The sequence below is a fragment of the Eurosta solidaginis genome, chromosome 5 (genome assembly GCF_040869045.1).
Source record: "Eurosta solidaginis isolate ZX-2024a chromosome 5, ASM4086904v1, whole genome shotgun sequence".
In the NCBI taxonomy this organism is placed as follows: Eukaryota; Metazoa; Arthropoda; class Insecta; order Diptera; family Tephritidae; genus Eurosta; species Eurosta solidaginis.
Window position 1 is genome coordinate 30453688 of NC_090323.1, and position 25644 is coordinate 30479331.

At 39.4% G+C, this 25644-nt stretch overlaps 1 protein-coding gene across 1 annotated transcript in view; it reads left to right on the forward strand.

The window, feature by feature from the left end:
* Window positions 1-455: 455 nt before the first annotated feature.
* Window positions 456-25644, forward strand: part of LOC137253421 (glycerol-3-phosphate phosphatase-like) — a 36537-nt gene continuing 11348 nt past the window's right edge. The window contains exons 1-2 of the mRNA XM_067790324.1: window positions 456-1488; window positions 2044-2396. Of these exons, the coding sequence (XP_067646425.1) occupies window positions 2300-2396 (97 nt within the window). The 5' untranslated portion in view covers window positions 456-1488; window positions 2044-2299. The remainder of the gene's footprint in view (window positions 1489-2043; window positions 2397-25644) is intronic.

A 25644-nucleotide genomic window follows, 5' to 3' on the forward strand; every position in this document is an offset into this window, starting at 1 on the left:
ATTGTAGCAAGAAAAATGCGAAAATGAATGCTGTTTGACATTCGCTTTCGCTTTAGAGAGTGCCGGCAATGCGAAAAGGGAGAAAAATTGCGAATGGGCAAAATGTGAATGCGAAAGTCAAAATATACATGCGAATGTCAAGATACAGAGTACCGATTTTGCGATTTCGCTTTTTTTTTCTTTCGCATCGCAATACAGAGTAGGCCCCCAGGTGTTCGAAGCTTTCCCAGTTTGAGTCCTTTTTCATGATTATAGGCTGTCGTTGGGTACATGCGGACATGCGTGTGCGAACAAAGGAACATACGTAAATTTGAGTATCAATGTTTACGTCATCGCAGCAAAGAGGATAAATACAATAAGAGCCGTCACTCGTTATTTTGTGGCGAGTATCTCGATGGAAATTGAAAAAATTGATGCCGAATGTTTTCTGAGAGGGACATTTTTAATTGTCTCGCATTTATCCATGCCGTGTAGGCCCTTTGTGCAACTGGGATTTTTGGAAAGAGAATTAAATAAATTAATTAAATACAGTCGAAAAATAAACACAAATACCCCACAAAAATGTATAGTAGACATTTATAAACATCTCGCCCAAAAAAAAAATTAGCGACTACCTCTCAGTATACATCGAGTAAATGCCAAAAAAAATAACGAGTGACGGCTCTTATTGTATTTATCCTCTTTGGTAAAACTATCAGCGTTTCTTGTAGGGTTGTTACCTCCGTCTTGTAGAGTAGTTAAGGCATGGCGGAACGATACAAGGTGGCAGCATGGGACAGCTGACTATAAACTTTTTTTATTTGATATGATACATAAACTTCCGGCGTAGTACGATTTTGACATTTGTCCATCGAATTTACAAAAACAAAGTACATGGAATTTTTATTTATGTTTGTAGGTATGTCACCATGCTGCCACCTTGTATCGTTCCGCCATGAGTTAAGGAAGGCACTTGTTGGAAACGTCCATGGTTCTCAACTATATACAGGTTGGCTCATCTGTAAAGCAACAAAATATGTCTGTTCAAATTGTCAAAATCTGTAGTTGAAGCGTAAAGTGTGACTACAGAATGGATACCATTGTTTACTATATAGTTTGGCAGCTTAAGTAGAGGTTATGTTGCGAATAGGGTGGAAAGCAGTGGACTAGGCAGTCGAATGTCATATAATGAAGGAATGGTGTTCGGAGATTTTTCAAAGTTAAAAGAAAAAAATGATAAAAGCTTTAATATAAATAAAACTATTGTTTCAATAACAACAAAAACGCCATATATATTCTGTATACATAAATTTGTAAGGATAACCTCACTTTAGAATTTGAATTAAATAATCTAAAGTTTTTTTTTGAAACTGAGTCGAGAAATGTGCGTGTGAATGTGCGAATTTTCACCGATCAGCTGTTAGTTGCGCTACTTGGTAAAATTTACAATGACGGATACAGATAGCCGATCAAAAAGTAATAATCTAAGCTGGAAGAAGTGCGCCCAAGGTAAGCCAATATGTAGAGCTGATCGAATATATACATACATATATGAGTAAAGAATATAAAAAGCCAAAAAATAATGAAAATACAAAAAAAAAGCGCATTGTTTCCATCAATACGTACTATTTTCCTTTTGTGGGCTATCTTAGTTCATTGTCAATGCCGGCACGAAGCTAAAACTTTGTTGAAAATCAATAAATATCAGTGTGATATACTAACATACATACATTCATATGTTCATATGGACGCACGTGCTACGTTAGTTAGGAGTTTCTCTCCAGACGTGAGAGAGGGGCATTTTGTTTGTTATAAAATGTGTAACACCCGGCTACTCTGGAATCTTGGTTAGGTTAAGTAATTTCCCATTTCGCTCTATGAACGTGCCATAGGAATTCACAATGGCCATACCTAATCGAAACAGTATTGCCTTTATTCATGCATATGTATGAACTGCTGGCAGCTAATTGTGTGTGCCTTGCGTTCACGAAAATGATCGTGAAGAGCAAAAGAACAAAATAAAACGAGATTTTACTCAAGTTTTTTTTTCCATTCTTTTATTAGAAACAGTTTGTGACGGAAATCTAGTTGAACAGGCGTGAATGTGGCGGCAGCAAGAGAGGAGCCTGTATTTAGTATTGACGAAGAGTGAAATAACACCTTTCAGCGTTTAAGACATAATCCAACGGTAGACCAAGCGTGACTGGATAAAAAAAAATTCACCCCCGAATATACAAATTACACACATAAATAACATACGGCCATCACGGGTAACAAAATTTTTGCGAGAAGTCACCTTAGTCAATTAAACAATAAAAATATGTATAAACAAACCTGCACGAATCTACTTGAGCAACCGCCGGAGAAGGTCAAGGAATGGCTGAACACTTTCGACTCGGTCATTACCGATTGTGATGGTAAGTGTGCACTATGCTAAATTTTAACATTTTACTTTTTAATGAATTTTTGTTTTCTTTCACAAGCCATGCGATCTGATATTGCATAATTGGTGTTGTTAGTTTTTGTTTAGCTATAGTAATTTTCAGCTGATAAGTATTCCGTGATAATTTTCTTTAAAACAACAATTTCATGTAAAATTCTCCAGTTCGTTACAGGGTGGGTATATCGAACTGAAACCAGTTTCTTGCCATTGAGGATGATTGAATTAGCTAGTTCACGAGAAATTATTTTATATTTCACACGTTTTAGTTATCTACATTTGTATACACAAATTCAATATGTACGAATATGCCCATTTTGTTCTTCCTAAAATGTAAATGTTTGTTTTACGTCTTTACAACGCTCTAATTTATTTTTATTTGTTATCAAAACTATAACTATTATCGTTATTATATATGTGTTGCACTGTAACAGATCGTAAAACTTATTGTCCTCGTACTATAATATCATAGTGAATCTTATAACATGAAAACAAATGTAATGAAAGCGAAAGTGATGGGTTTGCAGAGCTACAGCAACAATAACTACGAAATTCGCTAGCGTCCCAGATTATGCGGCTCGTAACCATTGGAACGACCTTCTTGCCCTGCTTATCTGCACTAAATATGTTCGGAGTTATATATATCTCTGACCTAACGTAAAGTAAGAGCGGGTCAGGGGGCTTAGAATATACCCGCGGCAGATATGCCTGTCGCAAGAGGCGACTAAAATACGAGGAGTTGTGTACCGCAACCCAATTGTCCACCTCACCTATCCATGGCGAATCCTGTTTCCTTATCAGCCGCGGTTCTGGCGACTCCCAAGTTTTTCAGGGAACTACGGCGTGGGGCGGGATAGGCTGGCAAAATTTATTTTGCTACAACATTGTGATTTAATCTAAGTACATATATATGCAGATTCACACCAAAACGTAAAATTTCTATATGGCTGTGCCTATTCATCCGAAAAATTCAGTACAAAAATTTACGAAAATTCTTGGTTATTTCCTTATTTATTTTTTTGCTGTTTCCTTCATTATATTGTACTTTGGATAATTAAATAAACAAATTTTTACGGAAGAATACCACCTGCAAAAAAGCTTTTAATACACAGGTATGTTTTGGTGTGGAATTTCACATAAATATCTATTTTGATATCAAGTGGCAACTTCTGCTATGAAATTATGTAACCAAAATAATTATATGCCTTACCGGATACATAACTAGCTTATCTGTATTCAAATTTAAAAATATATTTCCGTATACGCAGGCGTCGCACAGTGGGCGGGAGCAGAAAAAAATATTAAAAGGAAATATAAAAAGTGTAATACTAAATATTTTTTCTCCATCAGCTACACCTTTTTCAGTTTATATTCAGAAAGTTCCAATCATATTCAGAATTTACGTTTAATTTCAGAAAATTTCAATTTATATTCAGAATTTCACAGTTCCATTTCATATTCAGAAACTTACAATGCTTATTCAGAAAGTTGCTATAATATACGGAAAGTTACAGTTCATATTCAGAATTTTCATTTAATATTCAGAAACTTACAATTGATATTCAGAGAATTACATCTAATATTCACAGGATCACATACATACATACCCTATTGGTCACTGTGGTGGGGTGGTGGCGCCCTCCGGCTGCAACAGCGAAGGTTCTAGACTCGAGTACCTAGCTTAGCAAAATCGAAAATTTAGAAGAATTTTTTTTCAGTCAGAATTAAGTTTTTCCAAGCGGAGTCGCTCCCCGGCAGTGATTTGGAAAACACTCTGTGTATTTCTGCCATGAAAAGCTTCTAACTTAAAATTCATCTGCCTTGAAAATGCCGTTCGGAGTAGGCATAAAACATGTAGGTCACATCCAGCCAGTTTGTAGGAAAAATTAAGAGGCCCACGACGCCCAGTGGACCGAAATTGAAAAGTTGGGACTTATGACTTTAAATGTACATTTTCGTATTCTGTGCTCTTTTTCCATAATTTATTGTTATATAACATTTTTTTTGTAGAATCTAATTTAAAAAAGTTATGACACTTTTAGTAACCGGGTTTCATATCGACATACCCTAACGAGCATATGTGTACATCTAGGTATTTTTTCCAATTTCCAGCAATTTTGGCTTCACTAAAATAATTTTTACTAATCAGACTGGTTTATTGGTAGACGTGGTAAAGCAAGGACACGGTACAACGAATGATGAAAATACTGCTAGACGATTTTTCGCTGACATTAAAACTACCGCCTCTATAACTGGTGTTAGTGAAAATCTCATTCAAAGATTCTCTACAATATTAGGGGCACTTTCATGTGGGTGTCCAATAGATGTAAAAACGTTCAACATGTACGCCAGAGAAACCATTCGAGTTTACGTCGAACTATATGAATGGTATTACATGCCTTCAAGTGTGCATCAAATTTTAGTACACGGAGCTTCAATAATAGAGCATTTTGGTTCCATTCCTATCGGAAAGTTGTCCGAAGAAGCTGCTGACTCCAGAAATAAAGATTTTAGAGCATATCGTGGAGTCGATGTAAGAAAAATTAGCCGCGAAGCCACAAATGAGGACATTTTAAATAATTTGTTAGTTAATTCTGACCCATTTATTTCATCGAGGAGATCAAAATTACCTAGTAAGCATGAGGAAATATCCGAAGAAGTGAAATCTCTACTACTCCTACCGCAAAACCTCGACTATGATACAGAAAACTAAATATTTTAGTTTCTCAATTTTAATTGGGTGCGAATAAACATACATACTACATATGAAACGCAACATTTACTTAAAATAATAAAAACTGTGTTTTTTTAGTTTTTTTTGGTCATATACCTATATGTATATTTGGAGATTTCATGGACTATTGACCGATGGAATAATTTTTCCTTTTAATTACTCTTTTGGTACCAATAAACAAGCTGGAATAGTAAGCATCATGAAAAAAAAATAAATAAAATTAACGAACAAGCTGGAATAGCTAAATTTTTGATTTGAACCTTTTTGGATTGTTAAATGTAAATTCAATATAAAAAAATTAAATGTATAATATGAATTATCAAATATTTTTGTTTTTAAATATTACCCAATACTAACATTAAAAACAACTAAAAAAAGTTTTTTTTTAAATTCTACCCAAAATTAAAGTGATTCGCAATACTAAAAAAAAAAAACAAAAAAAAAACGCGAACCTTTTCGAACCAAGACCGATTACATTGCATAGTATATTTGCTATAACTTTTTTGTTTAAGACTTTATGAAAAAATACTCAGATATAAAAACGTCATGAAATGAGACTTAAAATCGATCCCCATCAAAGTTTATGAGTTATTAACTAATATTTTTTTCATTTCCCTAAGTCCACTGAAAGTCAAATCAAGACCACTGTGCGACGCAGGAGGTTAACCTTTTATTTTTATTTAGAAAGTATACTTCGTCTGTGAGACCATATTTCCAATGTTGAACAAAGTGAAGGCAATAAAATAAAGTCCATTATCGCTATCCATCTCCTTCTGTGTCTCCTTTTTCTATACCCCTATTTCTCCCTCACCCTCTACTCTCACTCTCCTTACGAAAACGGCGAAATTCTAGGACTAACTTTAAATCACACTTTCACACGGTCGTCTGATATGCTCTTCAATACTGCTAAGAATGAATGTAAGATATAAAAAGACACTTTACAATTTTTTTGAATATGAATTGATTGTATATGTAGTTTCGATTAATAAGTGTTTTACAACATATTCTTTTAAGTGGGCGTGGTCACCAACTTTTAATTTAGCAAGTTGTATATATAATAGCAAGGACTTCCATGCCAAAACCTCAATAGATCTCGGTTTACGGCTTGCAAAACTTTACAATTTTATTCTTATAAATGTAGATTTTACTAAATTTATTATTTCGTCGTAAATACAACCAACATATCAAGTTGCGGTACTTTATCGGCCTTTGGTAATGAATTATCGCAATTTTCCTATGTGTATGTATAATAGCTAGAAAAACCTCCCGTCAAGTTTTAACTCATTCATATATCTTCAATGGCTTTTGATTTACGACTTAAATTTTCTTTTAAATGCAGCACCCATTTTTCAAAATTTTACAAAATTTCTGTCTTAGTCATAAAGTCGACTAATATATCAAGTTCCAGCACCAACTAAAGAAAGATAGGTAGTAAATAAGCGCATTTTTCCCAGTTTTAATTTTTGAAATTTCGATATAAAATTTTTTGAAAGTGGGCATGGTTACCAATCTATTTTGACAATTTTCATTAAGTGTAATGGTAAGGATAACCTCCCTGCCAAATTTCAACATGATATTTTCAACGGCTTAGGATTTATGGCCTAGAAGACTTTCAAATTTTATTCTTCTAAATAATAGCGGAGCCACGCCTATTTTCCAAAATTTTGCAAACGTCTATTTCTTATCCGCTTATCAAGTTTCATCAGTTTATCGGTTTTAGGTAATGAATTGTTGCATTTTTTTTTTTTTCAATTTAAAAAAATTTAAGATACCAAAAAAGCGGGCGTGATTATCGTGTGATTCCGCTCATTATACCTTTCATGAAAATGAAATGGTATATTAATTTCGTCACGAAACCCAAAATTGTAAGTCCTTATAGGAAAATAGATAGACCCACCATTAAGTATACCGAAAAAATCAGGATGAAGAGCTGAGTTGATTTAGCCATGTCCATCTGTCCGTCTGTCTGTTTGTATGCAAACTAGTCCCTAAATTTTTGAGATATCTTGATAAAATTTGGTGAGCGGGTGTATTTGGGTGTCCGATTAGATATTTGTCGGAACCGGCCGGATCAGACCACTATAGCATATATCCTCCATACAACCGATTTTTCAGAAAAAGAGGATTTTTGTCATACCTTACTCAATTTAACAGATTGAAGCTTCAAACTTCACCATAAAATTTCGTATATTGCACATATTGTTGCCTGAAAAAATTGATGAGATCGGTCGTATATATAGTATATATACCCCACAACCGATTGTTCAGATAAGAAACTTTTCGTAATGACTGTCCTATTTTAAGAGCTAGAGGCTTCAAATTTCAATAATGCTTACGTATCTAATATATATATTATAAATGGGAAATAATGCAGGAAGATACCCCAAATGATCCCGCAAAAGTCTCAAAATGAACCTGACGGGATCCCGGACGGATCCCGAAAACCATCTAGAAATGATGCCGGAAGGTACCCCAAATGATCCCGAAATAGTCCCGAAATGACCCCGACGGGATCCCGGACGGATCCCGAAAACCATACAGAAATGATGCCGAAAACGTCCCCAAATGATCCCGTATTAGTCGAGAAAAAGTCCCGAAATGAACCCGACTGGTTCCCGGACGGATCCCGAAAAGCATCCAGATATGATGCCGAAAGGGTCCCCAAATGATCCCGTATAAGTCGAGAAAAAGTCCCGAAATGACCAAGACGGGATCCCGGACGGATCCCGAAAACCATCCAGAAATGATGCCGAAAGCGTCCCCAAATGATCCCGTATTAGTCGAGAAAAAGTCCCGAAATGACCCCAACAGGTTCCCGGACGGATCCCGAAAAGCATCCAGATATGATGCCGAAAGGGTCGCCAAATGATCCCGTATTAGTCGAGAAAAAGTCCCGAAATAACCCCGACGGGATCCCGGACGGATCCTCAAAATCATATAGAAATGGTGCCGGAAGGTAACCCAAATGATCCCAAAATAGTCCCGAAATGACCCTGATTGGATCCTGGACGGATCCCGAAAACCATCTAGCAATGATGCCGGAAGGTACCTCAAATGAACCCGTATTAGTCGAGAAAAAGTCCCAAAATTACCCTGAAGGGATCCCGAACGGATCCCGAAAACCATTTAGAAATGATGCCGAAAAGGTCCCCAAATGATCCCGTATAAGTCGAGAAAAAGTCCCGAAATGACCAAGACGGGATCCTGGACGGATCCCGAAAACCATCCAGAAATGATGCCGAAAGCGTCCCCAAATGATCCCGTATTAGTCGAGAAAAAGTCCCGAAATGACCCCGACGGGATCCCGGAAGAATCCCGAAAACCATCTAGAAATGATGCCGGAAGGTACCCCAAATGATCCCGAAATAGTCTCGAAATGACCCCGACGGGATCCCGGACGGATCCCGAAAACCATCCAGAAATGATGCCGAAAGCGTCCCCAAATGATCCCGTATTAGTCGAGAAAAAGTCCCGAAATGACCCCGACGGGTTCCGGACGGATCCCGAAAACCATCGAGAAATGATGCCGAAAGGGTCCCCAAATGATCCCGTATAAGTCGAGAAAAAGTCCCGAAATGACCAAGACGGGATCCCGGACGGATCCCTAAAACCATCTAGCAATGATGCCGGAAGCTACCCCAAATGATCCCGTATTAGTCGAGAAAAAGTCCAGAAATGACCCCGACGGGATCCCTGATCATCTAGAAATGATGCCGCAAGGTATCTCAAAGGAACCCGTATTAGTCAAGAAAAAGTCCCAAAATGACCCTGAATGGATCCCGAACGGATCCCGAAAACCACACAGAAATGATGCCGAAAAGGTCCCCAAATGATCCCGTATTAGTCGAGAAAAAGTCCCGAAATGACCCCGACGGGATCCCGGACGGATCCCGAAAACCATTTAGAAATGATGCCGAAAGGGTCCCCAAAGGATCCCGTATTAGTCGAGAAAGGGCCCCGAAATGACCCTGACGGGATCCGGACTGAACCCGAAAACCATCCAGAAATGATGCCGAAAGGGTCCTCAAATGATCCCGTATCAGTCGAGAAAAAGTCCAGAAATGACCCCGACGGGACCCGGACGGATCCCGAAAACCATCCAGAAATGATGCCGAAAGGCTCCCCAAATGATCCCGTCTTAGTCGAGAAAAAGTTCCGAAATGACCCCGACGGGATCCCGGACGGATCCCGAAAACCGTCCAGAAATGATGCCGGAAGGGTCCCCAAATGATCGCGAAATAGTCCCGAAATGATCCCGGAATAGTCCCGAAAATGTCCCAAAATAATCCCGACGGAATCCCGGACGGATCCCGAAAACTATACACAAATGATCCCGGAAGGGTCCCAAAATAATCCCGGAATAGTCCCGAAAAAGTCCAGAAATTACCCCGGCGGGATCGCGGACGGATCCCGAAAACCATCCAGAAATGATCCCTGAAGGGTCTCGAGATGACCCAAACGGGATTACAAATAGGGTGAAGATAATTATAAAACCATGTTAATAAGGCAACAGGCGCGTTGGAGCGAATGAAGAGTTACAAAGAAACATACAGGTAAAGCTAATAAAAGCAATTGATGGAGGGCGGATGGCGGGAGGAGGAGAGTACCACTGATCGTTTTTCCAAAATTGTTTAGATCTCGATCTGTATGAGCCAGATACCAAAAATTATTGATTTTAGGACAAAATTTACATTGAGTTATAACAATTTATAGATTTTGCCCGAGAGGGGAAAGGGGGGGGGGTGTATCACTGCTCACTTTGTAAGCCCTCGACTTATTTCACCCATTGAGTTTGTAATATTGGTGAAGGTCAGTATGCGTAAAGTTATAATGTGTAAAAATTGTTAAAAAGTAATTATTCGAAGGGGTCGTGGGACCCCCTTTCCATGTTCGAAAAAAATTTCGCCAGTAGCCTATTATCTCTGTCCCAAATTTCATCAAAATCCGTGAAGCCGTTCTGGCGTGATTCAGTCGCAAAGACAAAAAAATATAATAATTAAATTATAACTGTTCCTAGGGGGCGGAGACCACGCCCCTTTTGAAAAATATATAGCTAGTAGATCCTTCTAGACTATTGGCTATATGCATGCCAAATTTCATACAAATCCGTCCAGCCGTTCTTGCGTGATTGAGTCACAAAGACAAACGTCTGGACAAACATCCAAACATCCAAACATCTAAACATCCAAACTTTGCCATTTATAATATATACTAGCCTTTACCCGCGGCCTCGTCCGCAAGGAAAATTTTAAATATATGGGCTATTCGCGTTAGTCTGCTTATTATCTGTTTAAAATTTTGTTTTCTGTCTAATGCATTTTATTTTTGTAATTGAGTAAAAAAAAGAACTAAATGAGCTGATAACCTGATAGGATCCCAAATGATCCCGAAATTATCCAGAAAAAGCTACGAAATGACCCCAACGCTATCGTGGACGGATCCCGAAAACCATCCAGAAATGCCCCGAATAGTCCCAAAAAAACCCGAAATGAGGACGACACGATTCTAGATGTATCCAGAGAACCACACAGAAATGATCCCTGAAGGTGTTCCAAAATGATCCCGAAAAGGTTCCGAAATGACCCTGACGGGCTCCCGGGCGGATCTCAAAAACCATCCAGAAAATATCCAGGAAGGTTCCCTAAATTATCCTGACTAACTCCAGAAAAAGTTCCGAAATGGCTCCGAGGGGATCCACGATGGATCGCGAAAACCATACATAAGTGATTCCGGAAGGATTCCAAAATGATCCCGAAATAGTCCGGAATTGACCCAGATGGGATCCCACACAGATCCAGAAATGATCCCGGAAGGGTGCAAAAACTATCCCGGAAAAGTAACAAAAAATCCCGAAATGGCTCCTACGGCATCCCGGACGGATCCAGAAATGATCTCGGAAGGGTCCCCAAATGATCCCAAAATGGTCCCGAAATGACCCTGATGGATCCGGCAAACCATCAAGAAATTATGTCGAAAGGGTCCCAAAATGATCCCGAAATAATACAGAAAGTCACGAAACGACCCCTAGAGGATCCCCAAATGATCCCGTATTAGCCCCGAAAAGGTCCCGAAATAACCCCGACGGGATTCCGGACAAATCCCGAAAACCATCCAGAAATGATGCCGGAAGGAATCCCAAATGATTCCGTAAAAGTCCCGCATTGATTCCGACGGGATCCCGAACGGATACCGAAAATCATCCAGAAGTGATGCCGGAAAGGTCCTCAAATGATCACCTAATAGTCCCGAAATGACCCTTAAGGGGTCATGGACGGATCCCATAAACCATCCAGAAATGATCCCGATATAGTCCCGAAGAAGTCCCGAAATGACCCTGACGGGATCTCGAACGCACCCCTAAATGACCCTGACGGGATCCCGGACAGATCCCGAAATCCATCCAGAAATGATCTTGGGAGGGACCCCAAATGATCCCGAAAAAGTCCCGCAATGATTCCGAGGGGATCCTGATCGGATACCGAAAACCATCCAGAAGTGATGCCGGAAAGGTCCTCAAATGATCACCTAATACCAAAATGACCCTGACGGCATCCATCTTGGGAAGGTCCTAAAATTATCCCGAAATAGTCTCGGAAAAGTTCAGAAATTACCCTGACGGGTTCCCGGACGAATCCTGAAAGCCATTTCTAAATGATCCCGAAAAAGTCCCGAAATGACCGTGACTGGACCCCGAAAGGATCCCGAAAACTATCCAGAAATGATGCCGGAAATGTCCTCAAATGATCACCTAATAGTTCTGAAAAGACCCTGACGGGATCCCGAACGGATCCCGACAAATATCTAGAAATGATGCCGAAAGGGCCCGCAAATGATCCCGTATTAGTCGAGAAAAAGTCCCGAAATGAACCCGACGGGATGCCGGACGAATCCCAAAAACCATCCAGAAATGATGCCGGAAGGGACACCAAATGATCCCGAAAAAGTCCCGCAATACCGAAAGTCCCGGATACCGAAAACCATCCAGAAGTGATGCCGAAAAGGTCCTCAAATGATCACCTAATAGTCCCAAAATGACCCTGACGGTATCCCGGACAGATCCCGAAATCCATCCAGAAATGATCTTGGGAGGGTCCCAAAATTATCCCGAAATAGTCTGGGAAAAGTCCAGAAATTACCCTGACGGATCCCGGACGAATCCTGAAAACCAATCTTAAATGATGCCGAAAAAGTCCCGAAATGACCCTGATGGGACCCGGAAAGGATCCCGAAAACTAACCAAAATGATGCCGGAAAGGTCCTCAAATGATCTCCCAATAGTTCCGAAAAGACCCTGACGGGATCCCGAACGGATCCCGACAACTTTCCAGAAATGATACCGAAAGGGCCCGCAAATGATCCCGTATTAGTCGAGAAAAAGTCCCGAAATGACCCCGACGGGATGCCGGACGAATTCCAAAAACCATCCAGAAATGATGTCGGAAGGGACCCCAATGATCCCGAAAAAGTCCCGCAATTATTCCGACGGGAATCTGAACGGATACCGAAAACCATCCAGAAGTGATGCCGGAACGGTCCTCAAATGCTCACCTAATAGTCCCAAAATGACCCTGAGGGCATCCCGGACAAATCCCGAAATCCATCCAGAAATGATCTTGGGAAGGTCCCAAAATGATCCCGAAATAGTCTCGGAAAAGTCCAGAAATTACCCTGACGGGTTCCCGGACGAATCCTGAAATGATCCCGAAAAATCCCCGAAATGACCCTGACGGGATCCCGAAAGGATTCCAAAAACTATCCAGAAATGATGCCGGAAAGGTCCTCAAATGATCCCCTAATATTTCCGAAATGACCGTGACGGGATCCCGAACGGATCCCGACAACTATCCAGAAATTATGCCGAAAGGGTCCGCAAATGATCCCGTATTAGTCGAGAAAAAGTCCCGAACGAATCCCAAAAACCATCCAGAAATGATGCCGGTAGGTATCCCAAATGATCCCGAAATGACCTCGTCGGCATCCCGGACGGATACCGAAAATTATCCAGAAATGATGCCGGAAAGGTCCACAAATGATCCCCTAATAGTCCCGAAATTACCCTGATGGGATCCCGGACGGATCCCGAAAACCATCCAGAAATGATGCCGGAAGAGCCCCCAAATGATCCCGAAAAAGTCCCCAAATGACCCCGACGACATCCCGCACGGATCCCGAAAACCATCCAGAAATGATGCCGGAAGAGCCCCAAATGATCCCGAAAAAGTCCCCAAATGACCCCGACATACTCCACAAAAGGTTCCGAAATGGCTCCGAGGGAATCAACGACGGATCGCGAAAACCATACAGAAATGATTCCGGAAGGATCCCAAAATGATCCCGAAATAGTCCGGAAATGACCCAGATGGGATCCCGCACAGATCCAGAAATGATCCCGGAAGGGTCCAAAAACTATCACTGAAAAGTAACAAAAAATCCCGAAATGGCTCCTACGGCATCCCGGACGGATCCAGAAATGATCTCGGAAGGGTCCCCAAATGATCCCAAAATGACCCTGATGGATCCGGCAAACCATCAAGAAATTATGCCGGAAGGGTCCCCAAATGATCCCGAAATAATACAGAAAAAGTCACGAAACGACCCCTAGAGGATCCCCAAATGATCCCGTATTAGCCCCGAAAAAGTCCCAAAATGACCCTGACGGGATCCCGAAAGGATTCCGAAAACAATACAGAAATGATGCCGGAAAGGTCCTCAAATGATCCCCTAATAGTCCCGAAATGACCGTGACGGGATCCCGACAACTATCCAGAAATGATGCCGAAAGGGTCCGAAAATGATCCCGTATTAGTCGAAAAAAAGTCCCGAAAGGACCACGACGGGATCCCGGACGAAGCCCAAAAACCATCCAGAAATGATGCCGGTAGGTATCCCAAATGATCCCGAAATAGTCCCGAAATGACCTCGTCGGCATCCCGGACGGATCCCGAAAATTATCCAGAAATGATGCCGGAAAGGTTCCCAAATGATCCCCTAATAGTCCCGAAATTACCCTAATGGGATCCCGGACGGATCCCGAAAACCATCCAGAAATGATGCCGAAAGGGTTCCCAAATGATCCGGTATTAGTCGCGAAAAAGTCCCGAAATGACCCCCACGGTATCCCGGACGGATCCCGAAAACCATCCAGAAATGATGCCGAAAGGGTTCCCAAATGATCCCGTATTAGTCGCGAAAAAGTACCGAAATGACCCCGACGGGATCCCGGACGGATCCCGAAAACCATCCAGAAATGATGCCGGATGAGCCCCAAAATGATCCCGAAAAAGTCCCCAAATGACCCCGACGAGATCCCGGACGGATCCCGAAAACCATCCAGAAATGATGCCGGAAGAGCCCCCAAATTATCCCGAAAAAGTCCCCAAATGACCCCGACGATATCCCGGACGGATCCCGAAAACCATCCAGAAATGATGCCGGAAGAGCCCCCAAATGATCCCGAAAAAGTCCCCATATGACCCCAACGAGATCCCGCACGGATCCCGAAAACCATCCAGAAATGATGCCGGAAGGGTCCCCAAATGATCGCGAAATAGTCCCGAAATGATTCCGGAATAGTCCCGAAAATGTTCCAAAATAACCCCGACGGGATCCCGGACGGATCCCATAAACTATACAGAAATGATCCCGGAAGGGTCCCAAAATGATCCCGAAATAGTCCCGAAAAAGTCCCGAAATTACCCCGGCGTAATCCCGGACCGATCCCGAAAACCATCCAGAAATGATCCCGGAAGGGTCTCGATATGACCCTTACGGGATTACAAAGAAGGTGAAGCTAATTATAAAACCATGTTAATAAGGCAGCAGGCGCATTGGAGCGAATAAAAAGTTAGATAGAAACATACAGGTAAAGCTAATAAAAGCGTGCTAATAAAAACAATTGATGGAGGGCGGATGGCGGGAGTAGAGGAGAGGACCACTGATCGTTCCTCCAAAATTGTCTAGATCTCGTTCTGTATGTACCAGATACCAAAAACTATTGATTTAGGAGAAAATTTAGATTGAGTTATAACAATTTATGGATTTTACACCAGAGGGGAAGATAAAGGGGGCGGGCGGAGGTTGTCACTGCTTACTTTGTAAGCCCTCGACTTATTTGACCCCTTGAGTCTGTGATATTGGTGAAGGCCAGTATACGTAAAGTTATAATGTGTAAAAATTATGAAAAATAATTTCTCGAAGGGGTCGTGGGACCCCCACCCCTCTTTCCATGTTCGAAAAAAATTTCGCTAGTAAACTACTGTCTGTGTCCCAAATTTCATCAAAATCCGTGTAGCCATTCTGGCGTGATTCAGTCGCAAAGACGAAAAAATATAATAATTAAATTATAACTGTTCCTAGGGGGCGGGGACCACGCCCCTTTTGAAAAATATATAGCTAGTAGATCCTTCTAGACTATTGGCTATATGTGTGCAAAATTTCATCCAAATCGGTCCAGCCGTTCTTGCGTTATTGAGTCACAAAGACAAACGTCTGGACAAACATCCAAACATCCAAACATCCAAACATCTTAACATCCAAACTTTCCCATTTATAATATATATTAGATTAGATTAGATATTAGATTAGATATTGTTGTCTGAAAAAATCATAGATATCGGTGGTATATATATTATATACTTCATATAAACTGTCATTTTTCCCCTTTTTTACGGCTAGAAGCTTCAAAATTCATCAAATAGTTACGTTTACGTCATATATTTTTGAAATACGTGATTCGTAGTCATAGTTTTTACATGCAGACCACAAAAAACGTGAAGCTTTGCATCCTCACACAAAGTACCTACCTGTTTTTTATTTTATATTTATCTTAAAAATCGTTTAGGTATGTAGATCTGTTCACTATATATTTCTTATCTTATACATCCGATTATTCGGAGATTACGAACGGGATAAGATTATTGTTCAGCCCCATTCATGAAAGATATGAAGTCTTCGGCGCAGCCGAAGACAGTCCCGTTCTTACTTGTTTTCAATTTGGATATTTCCTGGTCCCAAATAGCCAGTATACCGAATTTCGTAAAGATATTTATATTTTACTCAAGTTATTGTGTTAACAGACGGACGGACGGAAATGGCTAAACCGAAATTTTTTTCGATGCTAACAATTTTGTTATATAGAAGTATACATCTATCTCGATTCCTTTGTGCTATTACGTACTACCGTCAATACAAGTACACGTTGGGTATAATTATGATCATATGCCGTTCGAAGCCGGCATAAAATTTGTACTATTAACATATTGTCACGGATATTAGCATCACTAAGCTATACCATCACTAAGGCGATGCTAAGGCCATGCTAAGCAGTATTTACGTCAATAATCAAATCATGTATACACATATATGTACCATGTACGTGTAAGAGCAGCAGAGAGTCAATGCACAAATACATGCATATAGCTGAGAAAAACTATAAAATTGTGCAATTGTAGTTACAGCTGAGAAGTTTGAGAGCTACTGGACTAGTCGATTCTGGAAGCGTCTAGAAGATGCGAACGAGGAAACCAAAGAGTATAAAAGGCGACAGATGTATAGGCGCTGTAATTCAGTTTGAGTTGAGCTATCAATCAGTTTGATTAAGCACGCGATCTAGCGGCCAATAGTAGAGTTTCATTTGAGTTATCAATCAGTTTGGTTATTAAGCCAGCGAGTAGCAAAGTATAAGTGTTATTGTGAAGTACTTTAATAAAGGCCATTTTTCCATTATTCAATATTGGAGTTATTTATTCAACAGTTTAGTGATTCGAACTTAGCAGAGGATTTCAAATAAGAGGATTTGCAGCAAATTCGTTACAATATGTTATCGAAGATATATAAAGAAAATACATAAGTCCACTAATTTTTCACGAAAATTAAATGTAGCGCCACGCGAATTGGCGCAGAAGCTCGGCCTAAATCTACTCGGAATTGTTTCGCTCCAAAATATGATAAGCTACGCACAACTGTTAATGGTTAAACTTGGTAGGTGGGTTGAACTTATGAAGCAGAATAGAAAATTAGTAAAATTTTGGACAATGGGCGTGGCACCGTTGAAGATATCATGACGAAATTTGGCAGTAACATTACTCCTATTACTATATGTGTGCTAAATAAAAATTAGCAAAATCGGATGACGAACACGCCCACTTTTTAAAAAAAAATTTTAGAAGTCAAATTTTAACAAAAAATTGAATATCTTTACAGTATATAAGTAAATTGTGTCAACATTCAACTCCAGTAATGATATGGTGCAACAAAATACAAAAATAAAAGAAAATTTCAAAATGGGCTTGGCTACACCCTTTTTCATTTAATTTGTCTAGAATACCTTTAATGTTATAAGTCGAAGAAAAAATTACCAATCCTTGTGAATTTGGTAAGGGCATAGCTTCTATGCCAATAACTGTTTTCTGTAAAAATGGGCGAAATGGGTTGAAGCCACGCCTAGTTTTTATACACAGACGACCGTCTGCCGCTCTTCATGGCCGTTAACACGATAAGTTGAGCAAAAATCAATATATCTTTACTAAGTTCACGTACTTATCTCGACTCACTTTATCTTCGTATTAAAAATGGGCGAAATAGGACTATGATCACGCCCATTTTTTCGACATCGAAAATTTCGAAAAATGGCATAATTCTATACCAAATACGAAAAAAGGGATAAAATATGGTCATTCTGGGTCACCCTGGTCCACATTTTGGTCGATATCGCGAAAACGCTTCACATATACTACTAAGGGCCACTCCCTTTTAAAACACTCATTAATACCTTTAATTTAATACACATATCGCACAAACATCAGGGGTGACTAGGTCCACTAGGTTACCCTATGTTCATTTTACTACATGGTGATTTTCACTTATTTTGTCTCCAAAGCTCTCAGCTGAGTATGTAATGTTCGGTTACACTCGAACTTAGCCTTCCTTACTTGTTAGACTCCGATTTGTTTACTACTGATATAAAATTGAAGCGATTTGTTGTTTTTGGCAACCAACTACTTACGTTACAGCTTCTTGGTACTGAATTAACTTGATTTCCTTAAGCTTTTAAAAAGATAATTCATATGCTTTTTATCGCTATGTAATTTTTGTTCTTATTGATTTAATTTAATGAGAAGAAGCGACTTTTTGTAAATTTTCGTTTTTCTTTTCAAATTAAAACAAAATAGTTCAATAATGGCCGGTTTTTCAGTAGTTGGTTAAGCTAAGCTTAAACTAAGTTTGCTTAAACTCTAGTCAAATTTAAACTCCAGTTAAACTACTGAGCAGTTTTTCTGTCACAGTTTAAGGCCGCCTTTGGGTATGCTTTTTTGTGCGGAAACATTGGTTTTTTATTATCTAGATAATTTGTAGATACGGCGACAGCTGGATTTTGTTTACGCAACAAACATGGAAAAAAATTCTCCGGCGAAATATATATCTAGTTCTGGAAGTGATATCCAACATCATTATTTAATTATTCTCAAACCAGATAGTTCTCGAGTTAATATCCAACTTCATTCTCCAGTCACTATCCAACCTTAGAGAACGTTTTCGAGTTGATCTCCAACGTCATTAATATTTTCCAATTAATATCCTAATTTCGAGATATATTGAGAAATGTACAGTTCTCAAATGAATATTTAACAAGTTTCTCCAGTTGATATCCTACATTGGATATCGAGTTGAGGTGGAGTTGATAAAAATCTCCAAGGTGGTACCACCAAAACCAACAGCTGTTGATTGTGAGAAATAAACACCTGGTTGATAGAAGTAATGTAGCGGAATTAATCAAAAGTAAATTATATAGGCGGCCGCCGTGGTGTCATGGTAGCGTGGCAAAGCAATATCAAAATTTTAGAAACAAGTTTTTTCAACTAAAGGACAATTTTTATAAGCGGCCCCTCTGCAGTCCGAGTGTATGTCTGCCATGAAAAGCTCTAAGTGAAAACTCATCTTCCTCGCAGATGCCGTTCAGAGTCGCCATAAAACAAGTAGGACCCGTCCCGCCAATTTTTTGGAATAATTAAAAGGAGCACGACGCAAATTGGAAGAGAAGCTCGGCCTAAAATCTCTTCGGAGGTTATCGCGCCTCATATTTATTTATTTTATTATAAATTATATATATTTCATTTTAATTTCTTGACACACTGTAGTACGGAATCTTACGTTTGAGTCCAGTTAGAGAACCACAAGTTGTTAATGAAATTTTTTCGAGTTAAGGAATAGCATTTTTTGCTTTATAAAAATTTCCTCTTTTGCCGAGTACGTTATGGTTCTTGAGTTGAGCCACTGTTTCGAAAGAACTCTTGAGATTTTAGAAGTATGCCTAGTTATCAACATGAGCTCTAATGGTACTCAAGCCCAAATGCTTGTTGCGTATATTCGACGCCATTTCGTACGAATGCAAATAACCGATAGGTTAACTAGAGTTTAACCCTGCCAGATCGGCCGCTTAAGCTTAGCTTAAACTTCAGTTAATGTAGACTGAAAAACTGCAGAATAAATTTAAGCGTAGTTTAACTGACAAACTGAGTTGAACTTGTACTGAAAAACCGGGCCTAAGTAAAAAATTAACATAATAATATAATCCGAAATCCGGTATAAGCGATGTTTACCCTCATTTGGTATTCAAATGAGATGAAGATTTTTGGTAGAGAAAATATTGATTTAGGCTCGGTTTTTTGGTGCGAGTTTAGTAAACCTTTCCAATTTGGTCGATAACAACCCAACAAACATTTAGGTTAGAAAACGATTAGAAGACGAATCGAATTCTAATGTATTTCTCTAAGGTAGAAGGTTAGAGGACGATTTGCGAAACTGTCGCGAATTATAGCATTCTCGACAAAAAGTGGACTTCGTTCTCGATATGGAGAAAAGGTTTAGAATTCTAATCGAATTCTAACGTCAATTGCTAATGGGTTTCTAATGAGAATTTTTAAGTGATGCGCAATTAAGTTCAGTTATTTAAAACCAGCGAAATTTTCATCGTTTCATTATATCAGATACTTTTATTTGGTTATAAGCTTATACATTATAATAAAATAAAAATAATTCAAAATCCTATCGTATGTTTCACAGTTTTCAGTACTAGTTATTGTGTTGGAATTTTCGCTTCCACTTATTTCCTCAGGATTGAGCTCGGCATTGGTTTGAGGTACGGATGAGGAAGCGTTTTCTTCATGCCATTCAAATAGCCCTTCAATAATCGGCTCGCTTTCCCTTTTTAACTTTCCTGGATTCATTTTCACTTACTAGTATTTATTATTTTTATTTGTTGTTTTTCGGCCTTCAATATTTAATAACAAATATATTTATTGAAAGATATAAAATATTTGGTTTTTATTTATTCGTAGCCTTGAGCTCGAAAAATTTAATAAGTATTTATTATTATAAATAAAAAAACTTATTTCTCAGCTTATAATATTTCCACACAACTTTTCACTATTTTTATTTTTTATACTCAGTTGAGCAGAGCTCACAGAGTATATTAAGTTTGATTGGATAACGGTTGGTTGTACATATATAAAGGAATCGAGATAGATATAGACTTCCATATATCAAAATAATCAGGATTGAAAAAAAATTTGATTGAGCCATGCCCGTCCGTCCGTCCGTTAACACGATAACTTGAGTAAAATGAAACTTGATGAAATTTGGTATGTAGGTTCCTGAGCACTCATCTCAGATCGCTATTTAAAATGAACAATATCGGACTATAACCACGCCCAATTTTTCGATATCGAAAATTTCGAAAAACCGAAAAAGTGCGATAATTCATTACCAAAGACAGATAAAGCGACGAAACTTGGTAGATGAGTTGAATTTATGACGCAGAATAGAAAATTAGTAAAATTTTGGACAATGGGCGTGGCACCGCCCACTTTTAAAAGAAGGTAATTTAAAACTTTTGCAAGCTGTTATTTGTCAGTCGTTGAAGATATCATGATGAAATTTGGCAGGGACGTTAATCCTATTACTATATGTACGCCTAATAAAAATTAGCAAAATCGGAGAAGGACCACGCCCACTTTTAAAAAAAAAATTTTTTTAAAGTAAAATTTTAACAAAAAATTTAATATCTTTACAGTATATAAGTAAATTATATCAACATTCAACTCCAGTAATGATATGGTGCAACAAAATACAAAAATAAAAGAAAATTTCAAAATGGGCGTGGCTCCGCCCTTTTTCATTTAATTTGTCTAGGATACTTTTAACGCCATAAGTCGAACAAAAATTAACCAATCCTTTTGAAATTTGGTAGGGGCATAGATTTTATGATGTTAACTGTTTTCTGTGAAAGCGGCCGAAATCGGTTGATGCCACGCCCAGTTTTTATACACAGTCGTTCGTCTTTCCTTCCGCATGGCCGTTAACATGATAACTTGAGCAAAAATCGATATATCTTTACTAACCTCAGTTCACGTACTTATCTGAACTCACTTTGTATTGGTATAAAAAATGGCCGAAATCCGACTATGACCACGCCCACTTTTTCGATATCGAAAATTACGAAAAATGAAAAAAATGCCATAATTTTATACCAAATACGAAAAAAGGGATGAAACATTGTGAGGTAATTGGATTGGTTTATTGATGCGAAATATAACTTTAGAAAAAACTTTATAAAATGGTTGTGACACCTACCATATTAAGTAGAAGAAAATGAAAAACTTCTGCAAGGCGAAATAAAAAACCCTTAAAATCTTGGCAGATACTATATATATAATAAATTAGCGGTATCCAACAGATGATGTTCTGGGTCACCCTGGTCCACATTTTGGTCGATATCTGGAAAACGCCTTCACATATACAACTACCACCACTCCCTTTTAAAACTCTCATTAATACCTTTAATTTGATACCCAAATCGTACAAACACATTATAGAGTCACCCCTGGTCCACCTTTATGGCGATATTTCGAAACGGCGTCCACCTATAGAACTAAGGCCCACTCCCTTTTAAAATACTCATTAACACCTTTCGTTTGATGCCCATATTGTACAAACAAATTCTAGGGTCACCCCTGGTCCACCTTTATGGCGATATCTCGAAACGGCGTCCACCTATGGAACTAAGGATTACTCCCTTTTAAAATACTCATTAACACCTTTCTTTTGATACCCATATTGTTCAAAAAACTAATTCTAGGGTCACCCCTGGTCCACCTTTATGGCGATATCTCGAAAAGGCGACCACCTATACAACAACCACCACTCCCTTTTAAAACCCTCATTAATACCTTTAATTTGATACCCATATCGTACAAACACATTCTAGAGTCACCCCTGGTCCACCTTTATGGCGATATTTCGAAACGGCGTCCACCTATAGAACTAAGGCCCACTCCCTTTTAAAATACTCATTAGCACCATTCGTTTGATGCCCATATTGTACAAACAAATTCTAGGGTCACCCCTGGTCCACCTTTGTGGCGATATCTCGAAACGGCGTCCACCTATGGAACTAAGGATTACTCCCTTTTAAAATACTCATTAACACCTTTCTTTTGATACCCATATTGTACAAACAAATTCTAGGGGCACCCCTGGTCCACATTTATGGCGATATCTCGGAACTGCGTCCACCTATGGAACTAAGGATTACTCCCTTTTAAAATACTCATTAACACCTTTCATTTGATACCCATATCGTACAAACGCATTCTAGAGTCACCCCTGGTCCACCTTTATGGCGATATCTCGAAAAGGCGACCACCTATACAACTATCACCACTCCCTTTTAAAACCCTCATTAATACCTTTAATTTGATACCCATATCGTACAAACAAATTCTAGGGTCACACCTGGTCCACTTTTATGGCGATATCTCGAAATGGCGTCCACCTGTGGAACTAAGCATCACTCCCTTTTAAAATACTCATTAACTCCTTTCTTTTGATACCCATATTGTACAAACAAATTCTAGGGTCACCCCTGGTCCACCTTTATGGCGATATCTCGAAACGGCGTCCACCTATGGAACTAAGGATTACTCCCTTTTAAAATACTCATTAACACCTTTCATTTGATACCCATATCGTACAAACGCATTCTAGAGTCACCCCTGGTCCACCTTTATGGCGATATCTCGAAAAGGCGACCACCTATACCATTACCACCACTCCCTTTTAGAACCCTCATTAGTACCTTTAATTTGATACCCATATCGTACAAACAAATTCTAGGGTCACACCTGGTCCACCTTTATGGCGATATCTCGAAACGGCATCCACCTGTGGAACTAAGCATCACTCCCTTTTAAAATACTCATTAACACCTTTCTTTTGATACCCATATTGTACAAACAAATTCTAGGGTCACCCCTGGTCCACCTTTATGGCGATATCTCGAAACGGCGTCCACCTATGGAACTAAGGATAACTCCCTTTTAAAATACTCATTAACATCTTTCGTTTGATAGCCATATTGTACAAGCGCATTCTAGGGTCACACCTGGTCCACCCATATGCCGATATCTCGAAACGGCGTCCACCTGTGGAACTAAGCATCACTCCCTTTTAAAATACTCATTAACACCTTTCTTTTGATACCCATATTGTACAAACAAATTCTAGGGTCGCCCCTGGTCCACCTTTGTGGCGATATCTCGAAACGGCGGCCACCTATACAACTACCACCACTCCCTTTTAAAACCCTCCTTAATACCTTTAATTTGATACCCATATCGTACAAACAAATTCTAGGGTCACACCTGGTCCACCTTTATGGCGATATCTCGAAACGGCGTCCACCTGTGGAACTAAGCATCACTCCCTTTTAAAATACTCATTAACACCTTTCTTTTGATACCCATATTGTACAAACAAATTTTAGTGTCACCCCTGGTCCACCTTTATGGCGATATCTCGAAACGGCGTCCACCTATGGAACTAAGGATTACTCCGTTTTAAAATACTCATTAACACCTTTCATTTGATACCCATATTGTACAAACAAATTCTAGAGTCACCCCTGGTCCACCTTTATGGCGATATCTCGAAACGGCGTCCACCTGTGGAACTAAGCATCACTCCCTTTTAAAATACTCATTAACACCTTTCTTTTGATACCCATATTGTACAAACAACTTCTAGAGTCACCCCTGGTCCACCTTTATGGCGATATCTCGAAACCGCGTCCACCTATGGAACTAAGGATTAAAAAAAAAAAAATAAATGTAAGGCGCGATAACCTCCGAAGAGATCTAAGGCCGAGCTTCTCTTCCAATTTGCGTCGTGCTCCTCTTGATTTTCCCTACAAATTGGCCGGACGGGACCTACATGTTTTATGCCGACTCCGAACGGCATCTGCAAAGCAGATGAGTTTTCACTGAGAGCTTTTCATGGCAGAAATACACCCGGAGTGCTTGCCAAACACTGCCGAGGGGCGACCCCGCTTAGAAAAATTTTCTTCTAATTGAAAAATCATATTTCTAAAATTTTGATGTTGCTTTGCCCGGGAGTTGAACCCAGGGCATACGGTGTGATAGGCGGAGCACGCTACCCATCACACCACGGTGGCCGGAACTAAGGATTACTCCGTTTTAAAATACTCATTAACACCTTTCATTTGATACCCATATCGTACAAACACATTCTAGGGTCACACCTGGTCCACCTTTATGGCGATATCTCGAAACGGCGTCCACCTGTGGAACTAAGCATCACTCCCTTTTAAAATACTCATTAACACCTTTCTTTTGATACCCATATTGTACAAACAAATTCTAGGGTCACCCCTGGTCCACCTTTATGGCGATATCTCGAAACGGCGTCCACCTATGGAACTAAGGATTACTCCCTTTTAAAATACTCATTAACACCTTTATTTTGATACCCATATTGTACAAACAAATTCTAGGGTCACCCCTGGTCCACCTTTATGGCGATATCTCGAAACGGTGTCCACCTATGGAGCTAAGGATAACTCCCTTTTAAAATACTCATTAACACCTTTCATTTGATACCCATATCGTACAAACGCATTCTAGAGTCAACCCTGATCCACCTTTATGGCTATATCCCTAAATGGCGTCCACCTATAGAACTATGGCCCACTCCCCCATAAAATACTCTTTAATGCCTTTCATTTGATACACATGTCATACAAACACATTCCAGGGTTTCCCTCGGTTCATTTTCCTACATGGTTATTTTCTCTTATGTTGTCACCATAGCTCTCAACTGAGTATGTAATGTTCGGTTACACCCGAACTTAACCTTCCTTACTTGTTTTGTATAACACTGTGACTGATCATGTCGTGCAAATAATCGATAACTGTGAAAATAATCATAACATCGCATTTCTAGTGTTATTCGAATCGTTTCACAGTCGAATTCTAATCGAGTTCTCTAACCTAGTTTTCGATTCGAAATGCATTAGAGAACTACATTAGAATTCTAATGTAAAACTACAATATTTCTCTAACGTTAGAAACTGTGTTTGCTGGGAATAGACGCGAACAAACAGTAATTTAATAGGTGATCGGAGTTGTTTACCATTGTA